This window comes from Nicotiana tomentosiformis, chromosome 4 (genome assembly GCF_000390325.3).
Source record: "Nicotiana tomentosiformis chromosome 4, ASM39032v3, whole genome shotgun sequence".
In the NCBI taxonomy this organism is placed as follows: domain Eukaryota; kingdom Viridiplantae; phylum Streptophyta; class Magnoliopsida; order Solanales; family Solanaceae; genus Nicotiana; species Nicotiana tomentosiformis.
In genome coordinates this window covers 28,211,714-28,225,901 of record NC_090815.1, presented here as the reverse complement: position 1 = coordinate 28,225,901, position 14,188 = coordinate 28,211,714, and the positions used below count along the sequence as shown (strand labels likewise).

Sequence of the window (14,188 nt, the reverse complement as noted above, 5' to 3'; positions counted from 1 at the left end):
GCCGGGAGGATTTGTTTTTGGTTATGTCCCTAAAATGGAAGATTAAGTCATAAGAAATGAACGTAGTTTGAATTGTATGAAGAAGACTCTGGGATGGAGTTTCGACGGTTCCAGTAGCTCCGTAGGGTGATTTTGGTCTTAGGAGCGTGTTTGAATATTGAATTGGAGGTCCGTAGGTCATTTTAGCATCAATTGGCGAAAGTTGGAAATTTGATGAATTTTGGAGAAGATTGACCAGGAGTGGACTTTTTAATATCGGGGTCGTATTCCAATTCCGGGAGCTAGAATAGGTCCGGAATGTCAATTATGACTTGTGTGCAAAATTTGAGGTCAATCGCACTTGATTTGATAGGTTTCGATGTCAGATGTAGAAGTTCGAAACCTTAAAGTTCATTATGCTTGAATCGATATATAATTTGTATTTTTAGCGTTGCTTGATGTGATTTAAAGGCTCGACTAAATTTGTATGATGTTTTAGGACTTGTTGGTATGTTTGGTTGAGGTCCCGGGGGCCTCGGGTGGATTTCGCATGGCTAACAGATCAAAAATTGGACTTTGAGCATAGCTGAAGCTTTGTTGTGTCTGGTGTAATCGCACCTGCGCATTTTGGGCCGCAGGTTCAGCACGCAGAAGCGGCCTTCGAGCTGAAGAAGCAGAAATGGGACTATCCAGCTGAGTTTGCAGATGCGGTCATGGCCCCGCAGAAGCGAGCTCGCAGAAGCGAGAAGATAGGCGCAGATGCGGAAGGTGCGCAAGTGCGATGGTGAGTTCCGCACCTGCGGTTGCGCAAATGCAAAGGAGAAGACCGCATAAGCGAAGGCCCAGCTCAAGTGGTTAACCGCAGAAGCGGCGCATTTTCCACAAAAGCGGGACCGCAAATGCGGTCAAGTGATCCGCAGAAGCGGAATTCCTGGGCAGACTCTATTAATTCAAGGGCTCGGGATTTTATCATTGTTGGACATTTTGAGCTCGAGTTTTGGCGATTCTTGAGAGCATTTTAGAGGGATTTCTTGAGATAAGTCTCTTGTTCTTATTTTTGATCAATAATCTTGTTTCCCCATTGATTTTTCCACCTAGTTAGTGTGTATTTAAGGTAGAAATTGTGAGTTTGAGGTTAAGGATTTGGAGAGTTGATTTGAGGAATTGAGTGGCAATTTGGTGTCGGATTTTGGTAATTTTGGTATGGGTGAACTCGTGGTCGAGTGGGTGTTCGTATTTTGTGAGTTTTACCCGATTTTGAGACATGGGTCCAGGTTAACTTTTTGTGCCGAATTTTTGATTCTTTGCTAAAGTCATAAATTTATGATTTAAATTAGTTCCTTGTAGTTTTATTCATGAGATGTAATTGCTTTTGGCTAGATTTGGGCCATTCATAGGCGAAAAATCGAGAGAAAGGCATTCTTACCAATTTATTGAGCGAAATTTGAGGTAAGTGACTTGTCTAACCTTGTGTGGGGGAAATCCCCTTAGGATTTGGTACTGTTGTAACAATTTGTGATATGTGGGCACCATGTACGCGAGGTGACGAGTGCGTACACGGGCTGATTATGGAAAATTCTGTTCTTGCTGATTTGTCATCTTTTAAAAATACATTAACTGAGTTATCTTCTTTTAAAATGCATTAACTGAGTTGCCTTAACATATGTAGTGATTATGTTTAGCCTAGTATCGCATGTCTACGTGCCTTAACTCTTACTTGCAATTTGTGCAACATGCTTTGTTGAATTACCTATTTGCCCTTGACTTAAAGTAAAAACTTTAACTATTAGTTTTCTTGCCATAAATTCATTGTTCCTTCGGTTACCTGCTGCATATTTACTTTGGGACTACGAGGTCGTTCCTCGAGAGATCCCCTGTACTTCATATTTACTTTGGGACTATGAGGCGTTTACTCAGGAGATCCCCCTATACTGCATATTTACTTTGGGACTACGAGGCATTTACTCGGGAGATCCCACTGTATTACATATTTACTTTGGGACTACGAGGCGTTTACTCGGGAGATCCCCCTGTCTTGCATATTTACTTTGGAACTACGAGGCGGTACCTCGGGAGATTCCACCTTGTCATGCATATTTACATTTGGGACTACGAGGTGGTACCTCGAGAGTGCCCCTGTTATTTACCTCTATTTACTTTGCTGATATTTTTTGAAATTTCTTGTTGTTTAAATTCTCAGTCATTTCAGAATATTATTATATCTTCTGCCTTAATTTTTTTTAAACCAGTAGGGCCCTGACCTGATCTCGTCATTACTCTACCGAGGTTAGGCTTGACACTAATTGGGTACCGTTGTGGTGTACTCATACTACACTTCTGCACATTATTTTGTGCAGATCCAGGTTCTTCCCACCAGACCAGATACCAGTGAGTTGGACTGCGCGTGGAGACTTCAAGGTATATCTGCCAGCATCCGCAGACCTCGGAGTCCCCCCTCTATCCTTACTATGTCATTTTCCTTATTTTCTTAGACTCTAATGTATAGAGACACTTAGTATTTGCTCTTAGAAGCTTGTGACTTGTTTCCACCGAGTTTTGGAAGTTGTAATTATTAATTTGCAGTTTAATATTTATTTTACGTGTTGAGAATTGGGCTTCAGTTTTATATTATGATATTCCGCAAATTATTAGGCTTACCTAGTCTTAGAGACTAGGTCCCATCACGACGTCCTACGGAGGGTGAATTAGGATCGTGACATGAAGCATGTTTGAAGGCAAGTCATGGTATCCGGGATCAAACATCGAAAGGGAATGCCCAAGGATTGAGAAGGAAGGACGCTTTCAGAGGCGAAAGTCCATGGGAGCTACCGTCTGTGATCCATGGATCTCATCGGAAAATCGTATCCAAGCTCCGTGGCTAGTCGGCGCTCTTTGGACTTTTCAAACTTAGCGAACTGAAACATCGTTAGGGAAAACTTGGTTGCGGCAAGTCAAGGAGAGGTTAGGTCAAGGTATTTGAGACAGAAGTCCCATCAATAAGAAGAAAAGAATATTCTAGGAAAGAAGGAAACAAGGATATCCAAAATAATAGGCCTTGAAGAAAGGTAGTCGGGAAGTTATTCCTATAATAAGGAAGTGCGGTCTTTCAAAAAGGTGTTAATGCAAATAAAAAATATCTCATGGATAAGCTTCACGACCGGGCGGTCTTCGCAATAATACTCTTATGGGCAAAAATCACAAGTTGCTTTGTCTTTAAAAGATTCACCCATGGTCTCTCATATAGCTAAAGTTTCATATCCATGACGATTTGCTATTTGATAAGAAATTTAAAAAATCATCTATCTTCACTCAACACAATTGATCCATTTGGGTTTTATGTGGGAATTTAAAATTGTAAAATTACTAATCGCACAGTAGGGAATTTCTTATGGTATTACATCACATATATCACGAGCGTCATATTAAAAATAAGAAAAAAAAGATCTTAAAATGCAAAAACCCCAAAATAAAGATTTAAATTAGTAAATTTTTTATTAAATCGATACCCAAAAATCGCATATTAACAAAATAGATGCAAACAATTCTCTATGGGACTTATATTGAAATAAATATTACTTAACTAAAACGACATTAAAATACAAATACCCTATTTTAACCAAAAAAGAGGCACAATATGTTTCCTCTGCGAAAAAGAGGCATAGTATATCATCAACTGCACTTTCTTCAACGGGTGACTTTACAACTTCTCACACAAAAATTCAGTTTCTACGCAATTTGAAGAAACTTGGAAGAAAAAATAGAATGTGCACACGGAAGCAAAAACAGCCTAAATACTCCTCGGATAACAATAGTATGAACTTTTATTACTATTTACAGATTTGCAATATAAACTCATATACTATTGTTCTTAAAGTTAAGTACTATTTGGTTTGTGTACCAAACATTCATGAAACTATCAAACTTGCCTTTCTACTAATTTTTCTCTTTACTGCTTTGATAGGGGTTGCGTGCAAGTTGCCACTACTGCTTCTTGAGGAGGTTAAAATATATTCTAGTTTTCGTATCTCAACTCAACAACTATCACTCCTCTTGTCTTAATTGTTCATCTGCATATTCTATCTTCGTCAGGTCCACTATACTCTTAATTGTATAATCGGGTAATGAGTCTAAACCTCTAAAAAAAAATTTGGTCAAAATAAAATTTTTATTCAACCAAGTGTATATATGTACATCTACTAATCCTTTTGGACTGTAGGACTAGTTCTCTATAGTCAATACTTATCTAAGTAGTATCTCAACCTATACAGAGAATCTAAAGAATCTGCTACTTCTATATAGAAAAATAATTCAAACTCTCTAACACTTTTTGCCATTTGTGATATCTCTGCCCTCTCGTATGCAGCTGGAGGGCAATTTCCCTTATTCTATACCCATTATCTTTCTTTTCTTGCTGGAACCTTCGGCTATTTCGTTCCTGCCAGACATGGTAAACAGTGGCAGCAAACAACCATCTTACAATTTCTTGTTTTGCTCTGCCTCCCCTCGTTCTTTTAGCCATCCAATTTAGTTCTTCATTCCATGTAGTTATCTGTCTAGGTTCTCTATCCATCGCAACAAGGTAGCCCATATTTGTCTTGAATAGGTACATCCAAAGAACAGATGTGTAAAGGTTTCATCCTCACTTGAATTACATAAAACACATTCCTTAGGAACATGAATCCCCCATCTTTCCAGTCGATCAATGGTAGCCAATCGTTGTGGAACTGCAAGCCATAGTATAAACTGATGTCTTGGCATCAGCTGTGTTCCTATAGTAATGTGTTTCCAAGGTACCTTCTGGTACTGTGGACATAGAGCTAGGTATGCTTTCTTTATGCTGAAGCCTTCCTGTGTAGCGCATTTCTGCAGTTCCACTGTAAGGTCCTTGTCCCTATACCAGTTCCTTGCATCAAAAATTTTCCTCACAAGCCAGCATGCTTGTTTAGGTGTTGGCATAGTGGCTAAGTCTCTATTTTTATATAGAATCCATGAATCCATAGTACCCAAAGAGACTCTTTTCTTATGACCACTGTCCAAAGTAGTTTACAGATTACTACTTTGTTCCATGTGTGAAAGTTTATGAGATTTAAACCTCCAGCTGACTTGGGCATACATAGTTGTTACCATGACACTAGTGCCTTCCTCGATGCATCACAGCTTCTTGTACAAAGAAATGTTCTGCAGATACTCGTTAGTAATTGAATTACTTTCTTTGGTAATAGGAAGACTTGAGCCCAATATGTTTGCATCTCAAACAACACACTTTTGATCAATTGTTATTTTCCACTATATGATAGCAGCTTGGTAGTCCAGCATCTGATTTTTGATGTCATTCTCTCTACTAAGGGCATACACTGCTGTATAGTGAGCTTCCTAGAAGAAAGAGGAACACCAAGATACTTAAAGGGCATCTCCCTTAAAGTAATTGCCTTTCAGCCAAGATTTGTTCCTTCAGGGTTGTTGGGACACCAGTGATAAATAGAGAAGTTTTGTCCAAATTTTCTCTAAGGCCAGAAACATCCGAGAAGTGATTGAATGCTTGGAGCAACAATTGGATTGATATTCTATTCGCTCGACAGCACATTATGAGATCATCCGCAAAACATATATGCACCAACTTCATCTTCCCACACCTTGGATGGTAGTTGAAGTCAGGGTTATGTTGTAGTTGCTTGAGGGTCCTGTTCAAGTATTCCATCGCCAGAACAAAGAGGTAAGGAGACATAGGGTCCCCTTACCTCAATCCTTTTTTGCCACAAACTTAGGAGTAAGCCCTCCATTGATTAGGAGTGAGTAGCTCACTGTGGTAATACATTCCATGATCTAGTCCACAAACTTCCCAGGCAAGCCAAATTCCAATAGTACATTCTTTAGAAAACCCTACTCCACTGAATCATATGCTTTCTTTATGTCAATTTTGATAAGACATCTAGGTGATAATCCTTTCTGAGTATAGCCCTTAACTAATTCATGAGCCACTATAATATTGTCCAATATACTCTTCCCTGCTATGAAAGCTGATTGGCATGGCCCAACTAAAGAATCCACTACTATCTTCAACCTGGCAGTGAGAATTTTTGCTATAAACTTGTTGATGGTAGTGCAACAAGTTATAGGTCTATACTCTTTCACATATTTTGGATTAGAGACCTTGGGTACTAATGTTATTGTAGTACAATTGATCTCCTTTAATAGTTTTCCTTTGCCAAAGAACTGTAGGATAGCCTGAGTAACTTCTTCTCCTATTATTCCCCAAAACGCCTTAAAGAATTCTGCAGTGAACCCATCTATTCCAGGAGACTTGTCATTAGGTAAATCTCTCAATGCCTGGATCACTTCCATTTCTGTGACAGGTTGAACAAGAGCTTGCTGTTGCTCTCTATTGAGGAATGGTCCATCTTTGCATAGTAGGTGTTTAGGCATGGCAACTCTTGAGTACTTGTTCCTAGCAGCTTTTGAAAGAAGTCTGTGAATTCTCTTTGCACATATGTAGGCTCTGTTAGTTGCACTCCTTGATCATTCCATATTGACACAATACTATTCCTCGCTTGTCTAGCTTTGAGTTTAGCATGAAAGTACTTAGAGTTGGAATCCCCATGATTGATCTAGATAGCTTTAATTTTTGTCTAAGCACTCTTTCATGAATAGTAGACCATTTCTCTAGTTCCCGCAGTATCTCTTTCTCTCTCTCTGCCAAAATCAGTTGAGGATTATAGAGATCATTTCCCAATTCACTCTGTATGTCACTGAGCTTTGACTGTAACTCCTCTAATTTATGATCTAGTGATAATATTTCTCTGTTTATGGTCATTGATACTTGCTCAATATGCTTCAACTTCTTGCATAGTACATAGTATGCCCTGTGATGTTAACCTCCCAAGCTTTTTGAGTGGCCTCTTTGAATGCTTCCTGATGCAGTAGCACATTCAGCAATCTAAAGGGATTGGGTAATCTCTGTCTAGGCACAATGGTAGAGATGAGGATAGGTGAGTGATCTGAGCATCCCGGATTAAGATAACAAGCTTCCAGATTGCCATAATTGGTGAACCATTGATCATTACCAAGAGCCCAATCAATTAAGCCATAAATTCTATCATCAGGATCTTGCTTATTACTCTATGAAAACTGACATCCTTTCCTTATGATTTGGCCCAAGCCAACTTCATCTATACAATCCTAAAAATCTTGTGTTTCTGCTTGTTGGACAGGAGCCCCATTAACTCTATCATGGACCGACAAAACTGTATTGAAATCCCCCATTATCACCCATAGTTCTATCATATTGTTGTTGATCCTTTTCAATTGCTCCCAAATTTGCTTTCTACCTTCAATTGTGTTATACCCATATATGTAAGTGGTATGTCAAGCAAATCTAGAGTATTTGTCTTTCACATAGCAGTGCACTACTTGAGGATATGATGATATAATCCTAACAGTAACCTATTGTGGCTTCTAACAAACCCATATTCTGTCGTTAGGACTTGAGTTATAGTCCGCATCCACCTACCAGTCAGCCCTTAATTTCCTCTTTATTCTCTCAGCCTTATTAGCTTTAACTTTAGTCTCAAGGCAGCCAATTAGAACCGCCTTATTCTTAAGTAGAAAGGATTTTAACTCTTTCTGCTTGTAGGGCTTATTCAGCCCTCTAATATTCCATGATCCGAAAATCATGGTGGATTCTTATTGATTGGACTAGTAACCCTTACCACATTGCTAGTGGATTTCTCTGTATCAATTCTTAAGGCACTGAACTTGTTCTGTCTTAGCATCCTCTCCATTTCAATGCTTGCCTGTATCTTATCTTGTATCTCTGGCTTCTTCATTATCTGCTTTCCTCTATCATTATTATTTGCTTTCTCCATAGGCATATCTTCAAATTGTTGGCCAGTTGTTATTAGATTGATAACATCATTTGAGCTCTCAGGTTGTTCAGCTGTTGATACTTGTATCTGTTCATTTCCCATATCCTTGTTTGGGATAGGATCAGATTTGGCCCTCTTATCTTTCTTTTGGTATTTCCTCCCCTTGTTCACTTGCTACTGCTTCCAGCTACCAGTGTCATCTAGTTCCTTCTTACAGCTGCCTATTACATGTCCCATTTGAAGATAGTCTTAACAAAATAGAGGTTTCCATTCATATTCCACAACCTGTATTCGACATTGCCCATTGGGCATCTCTAATGGAATTTCGTCTGGCAATGGTTGGGATATGTCCATTTCAATTAGCATCCTAGCATAAGCAATTCTATCTTCCTATGCTATAAGCTTATCAGTGCAAATTGGTCGCCCTAGACAACTGTCTATTCTGCCCAAATTTCCAGTAGTCCAAAATTGGATAGGTAAATTTGGTAATATTACCCACATAGGAATGATTTGGTCAGGCTCATTACTCATCTGAAAATCTGGACTCCATTGCTTGAGCACTAGAGGTCTGTGATTGAAGGTATACTGCACATTCTGCAGTATTGTGTTCTTATCTTCCTCACAATCAAATTTGAACATGAAGTACCCGTCGTTATGGAGAAATACCTGAGGGGAAGTGACTGAGTTCCATACGCCGTAAACGAATTTTAGCATCTCCTTGAATGTAGGATTTCCTCCAATTACATAACCAATTAAGGCTAGACTCCATTTTTGGTTCTGCTCTTCAATTTCTTGCGGGTTCAATTTAACTACCTTGACACTATCCTTTAGTACCGGCGGGAAGTATTCAAGTTTCATTCCCAATTGTTGTTGTCGGTTCCCTTTAACCGCTTCAGTCATAGTAGGCTTAATTTCATTAGATTTGGCCGAGAAAGTGAGCTTCCTCGCCGTATTTGAAGCTCATACTTCTGGATTGTGTGGAGACTCTTCCTCTCTTGGTTGAATCACCATTTGCATTACTGTTGGAACATTCCCCATCCTTGGCATCCAATGTATCAATTAAATCGGCGCTAGTGATTGGAAAACGCCAAATTCTGGTGTTATTTACCTAGATATACCTTCATTAGCTTTAGGTGAGGCCGGCGCCAGAGCAACCTGCTGCTTCTTCCTCGCCATTTCAACTGGTGGCGCACGTTAATAAACCTAACATAACATGCGCCTAAACTCGTTCTGAACCTCTAATTTTAAAATATAAGAGCTTGGTTTCAAGCTAAAAATGTGCACTGATAAAGTTTAAATTTAGGTTTCGTCCCTGCCTTATCTGAGGCTAATCTTGCTCACACATATGTCAAGATGATTGGTACTAATGCAAGTGCTTATTTAATGTGCATGCTTTAATCCAGTTGTTGCTACTTGGGAATTTCTTTTGTGGCTAATTCTTTCTCAAATTTCATATACATATATCCTGGAATATTAAACCATAACATGCTCTAACGCCAAGAAAATCGTGATGGCCGATGAAATGCACGATAAATATCGTCGAGGTCAAAAGTACATAAGAAACAATAAGTACTCCAGATCAAAATAATGAAAAGATTTTAACATAGCAATTTTAAAGCAGTTATTGACAATTTTAATTTTAAAAGTTTATTTGAATCAGTGATTGGCTTCAGGATATGAGGATCCAATCAAATGAAAGTGGTTGAGGCTCGGAAAGCAGCTGCAACACTAGCCACATCACCACAATTGATCAAATCTCTATAATCACGGTAATTTTTGAATTACTTCTGCCACTTCCAAGTCAGATGATACTTGTGGAAGCCACCCTACTTTGCTATGCCAACAACAAACATAGAAACCAAAAACAAATTTAAAAAATATGCGTGTGCATGTATGTTGATGGATCAACTTAAGGTGGATACATTCTGAATTGTCTTTTGAACAAAATATATTTAATATCCTGTACTTTTCCAGTTGTTTTCACCCACAAAGTTTGTGCTCCTTTTCGTATCTTTTTCTTTTTCCTTCCCTCCCCCCCCCCCCCATTTTCTGTGTTTACTTCATCAATTCTAATGAATTATGCTCTCACAAAATGTGTGATCTAAAAAAACTCAAACCTCATGTATTTAAGTTGTTGAATCGGTAGTTAACTCACAAAAGATATGCTTACCAATTTGACAAAAAAGAATCACATACCTATAAAAAGAAACAATATCCTTACGGTTCTATGCATCCTATTTCTTGTTATCTCTCTCTAGCTTTTAAAGGAAAGAAAGAAAGTTAAAGGTCAAAATTTCACCAGTTAATTTCTCAAAATGATGGAATTGTTGATTGTAGCATTACTATTGTTATAAAATTGTGTAATCACACCTGGTTCTGCATCCCATCACGAGAGGCTAGTTATAAAAATTATTCACTATGATTCTATCAACTCGCGTTTCTACGACCCAAAACTAACACTTGAAGATTGCATCAAAAGAATGAATCAAAGATCAGAGGCTCGCATTTCAGATCTAATGAATGTCTCAAATAAGATGCGGTTGACGTTTCTCCTCGGATTTACCCAGCATATACCTCTCAGTTTCTTGTTCCATTAGAAATTGGTACACCTCATGTGTCACATATTCTTACCATGGACAATGGGAGTATATTACTTTGGGTCCATTGTGGCTATACCATTGGTGGTGAAGCCTTACCAGCTCCATTATACCACAATGTACATTCTTCATCATATGAAGAAGATGTGTATTGTGAGACATGCATCTATATATGACCTTATGACTCTTAGAGGAAGATGTGGAAGAATCTCAACGAGATGTGAGTATTTTGTAAAATATACAATAGGTAAGAGTAAAGGACATCTTGCTTGTGTCATTTAAGTCAATCAATGACTATCAAGCGTCTTATTTTTGGATGCTCAATATATTTTGATAGTGCAAATCATGTTAGTGGAATCCTTGGATGGATTCGGACAAATAGTTGTGTCTTTGATTTCACAACAAAATTATACTGGATCATTTTCATATTGTATCGGTGATATAACTGATGTGGATTATGATTCAAATGCGTTAATTCTCATAACTTTAGAAAATATCAGTGTTGGGGACAAGTTTCTTAACATTTATCCAAGCATATTCAAGAGGATCGATCACCAAGGCGGAATGCTTGTTGATGCCAGGGAAACTTCTAGTTATTTGCCTGAGATAGAATACAAGAAACTGAAGGAGGAAATTAGATCTGTAATTGGCACGACGTTAGAAGAATTTATAAGCAAAAGACCACAAGAGCTTTGTTACTATGGAGTTGTCACCGAGGATCTTAAAGGCCTTCCAACAATAGCATATCTCATATTTTCTACTTCAATGCCACACAAGAGGAAGATAATTTGAGTGGTGTCCAATTTTTCTGTGCACTGATTATATAGAAGGACCTAGTTCTTCTAAGTGTTCCTTATACTACTGTTGCAGAAATAGTAAATGCGGAAAGTAAAGAACACAAGTATTTTATATAGAAAACACCCGATTCAAAAGGTGAAAAAATTACGACCTACTACTCAGTAGGAGTTTTTCCAACACTTCATTAAATCATTGAGCCAAAACAGTATTTACAAAACTCTTTGTAAACCTAAGGATTAACTCTAACCCCGTTGTGGCAACCAGTCTTTAACTGTTGCGATAATTTCAAGTTAACTCTAACTTGAATACTTAGAGTACCTAATACAATTGCTTCTAGATAAAGCTAAAAGGTACAACTTGAAAATATCTACTACAGTTGAATTAGCATAAAAGACTGTCGCTTGGAACTGGTTCTTCTATCTGGTTCATGTAGCTTCAGGTTCGCACACTTGAATCACACAAGAATTGTTTGCAAAATGCCTTGCTATTTTGCTCTCAACTAACGTTTAACTTCAGCTTTTGTGCGTGTGCCTGTAGAATGAGAACATCCTGCAATATATAGAGTTAGTAGAATAAGAAATAACTAGAGTTCTAATGTTACTCTTATTTGGTGGAAGAGCTCTAGTTATCTTCAACTTCTAACTCCTCCCTTATCTTGTATAGTATTCTTTTTGAATAAGGAGTCCTTCTCCTTATTAATTATGCAACCTTTTCGATCAGGAGATAACAGATATAACAAGTTAAGCTTATCTCCCTCACGTGCATCCCTTATGCTCGAATCTGTCTGTGTCTGTGTACACTATGGATGGACCTGGTTCATGCTTGAGTTTCTTTGTCAATCATCAAAACAAACTTCACTTGGGCCAATAAATTCCCCCTTTTTGATGATGGCAGATTATGTGCTTTTCATAAGCATAGGATATGTGTCAACTTAGCTCAACATCAACACAATATTAGAACACTTTTCATTTTAAAGACACTAATCATCGAGGACCAGGTTTATTAGGTTATAAATATCACAGTCCAAAGTAAAAAGCATAAACCTAATCTTCCCCCTTTTGGCATTATCGAAAAGGTGCATAACATGTTTGCTAAAGAGCCTTGAAGCTCCCTCTTTACTAACATGTTTGTTCAATTTTGCAGGTACATTGAGTAGGCTTAGTCAATTGATGCACTTTCAGGGTATGGTATTAGCATCTCAGATGCTCATTATACTGAAAGTGCACCAATTCACTTTAGTCTCTCAACATGGTTATACATACACAAACAAGTTAATCTTCAATAACTGGATGCATGACTATATGGACAACACTTCCAAGATGTCTACAGGACATTAATACCAACAACTTCACATATGCTACCTCCCTTTTACGCATACCAACTACTGCCAGAAGACACCAACACAGCTGCCACTACATTACTAACTAGCCGCTTACTATCTAGCATATCTGCAATATCTTATCTTACTGTACACTGTCATCAGTGCAGGTCCTCAGCATGACACATCTAGGGGCCAGACCTAGCTACCCTGCCTTTTCTATCCATCAATAACCAGTAACAAAAATCCATACTTTCTAGGGAGTTTACTTCAGTTCTATACATTTACTTCAATTTTTGGATGATAGAAGCAGGACAATGTTCACTCTCTCCTTTTAGAAAAAACCAGATAGTGGCAGCGCCGTTGCCCAAATGTATGGGCCTTTTTTATAGCTATCTTCAACTGGGCTTTCTTTGACCTCAATTTCAAAGCAAAGCTGAAGATAGTCTCCTCTACATACACATGTTTTTTGCCACACTTTCTAGGGAGTTTTTACACCTTCTCTAGTTGTAGAACTTGTTGTATATGGAAGGTAACCTTCCAACTCATTTACATAGTAGAATTAGGCTCAGGTTTGCATGATTATATTGTTGACCTAGGCTTACTTCACCTGGTTTTTGTTTACAAAATTTTCTATCAATGTTAGATAGACAATTGGTACATCATCTTAGGTCTCACTACACATAGCTTTCAGGTTTCATTTGGTTGTTAGATTAGGACGACCGGGTGTACTTTCATCTTATTCTGGAGGTCAGATTTATGCCCCCTACCCTCCTTTGTTATACTTTATCTTACATATGAAAATCAATGTTCCTAAAAAAATGTGCATAATTATGTTAGATAACCAGATGTTAATAGAAATTACTCATGGCCACTGGGGCTACTTCAAATGCAATCATGGAGTCAAGTATCATTTATCAATCTAATGATATTAGCCATCTAAGAAGCATCAATAAACAATTAGAGAACAAAAATAGTCGATTATCATTGATATTTAGTGATCCACAAGTATAAAAAGAAATAAAAATATTGGATCATGAGCAAAAGAAACAAAATAAATCCCGAACTGGGTCACTGGTTGATCTATACTTGGCTAGGAAGGTTTAAGGCTCGGAAGGACTAGGTTCTTGATTTTTGGCTTGAAGCAGTTTCAGCATATCCTGAAGAATGCTATCATTCTCCTCCTTTTCTTTTGCCAGCTCAACTCTGAGAGCATCTCTCTCAGTCTCCACTTTTGTCAACCTCTTCTTCAGCCTATCAATTTCAGCATCCTTAGCCCCACTTTCTTGTACCAAAGCTCGCACTTTGCTGGTCACTGGTACGTTTTTGGATGAACCAGGTTCTTTGGGAGTGATTTGGACTTCATAGTTACAAGCAGTTAGAGTGTTTGCCCCAAAATGATCCTTGCTTGTATCAACTTCCTATATCTTGATTTGTACCTTGAAGTGTGAAAGTACAGCCGTGAGAATAAAGCCATAGGATATGGCGTGAGTTTTGGTGCCATTCAGAACCCTATCAAGAAGCTAGATAATGAAACCAGGCCTATTGATTTGCCGCCCACTGTCCAAACATTCCATAAGGACCAGGTCCATAAATGTTGCAATGTGCCTCATTTCCTGCCTAGGCAGCACAAC

General features: G+C 38.2%; 1 protein-coding gene across 1 annotated transcript; it reads right to left on the bottom strand.

Annotated features, from left to right (window-relative positions):
• Positions 1-8,231: 8,231 nt before the first annotated feature.
• On the bottom strand, positions 8,232-8,741 carry LOC138909413 (uncharacterized). Its single transcript, XM_070200613.1, has one exon. The coding sequence runs from the start codon at positions 8,739-8,741 to the stop codon at positions 8,232-8,234; it is 510 nt and encodes a 169-aa protein (XP_070056714.1).
• Between the last annotated feature and the right edge of the window lie 5,447 nt (positions 8,742-14,188).

Coding starts and splice junctions, on each gene's coding strand:
- LOC138909413 (XM_070200613.1), bottom strand. CDS start 8,741: ATGACTGAAGCGGTTAAAGGGAACCGACAACAACAATTGGGAATGAAA.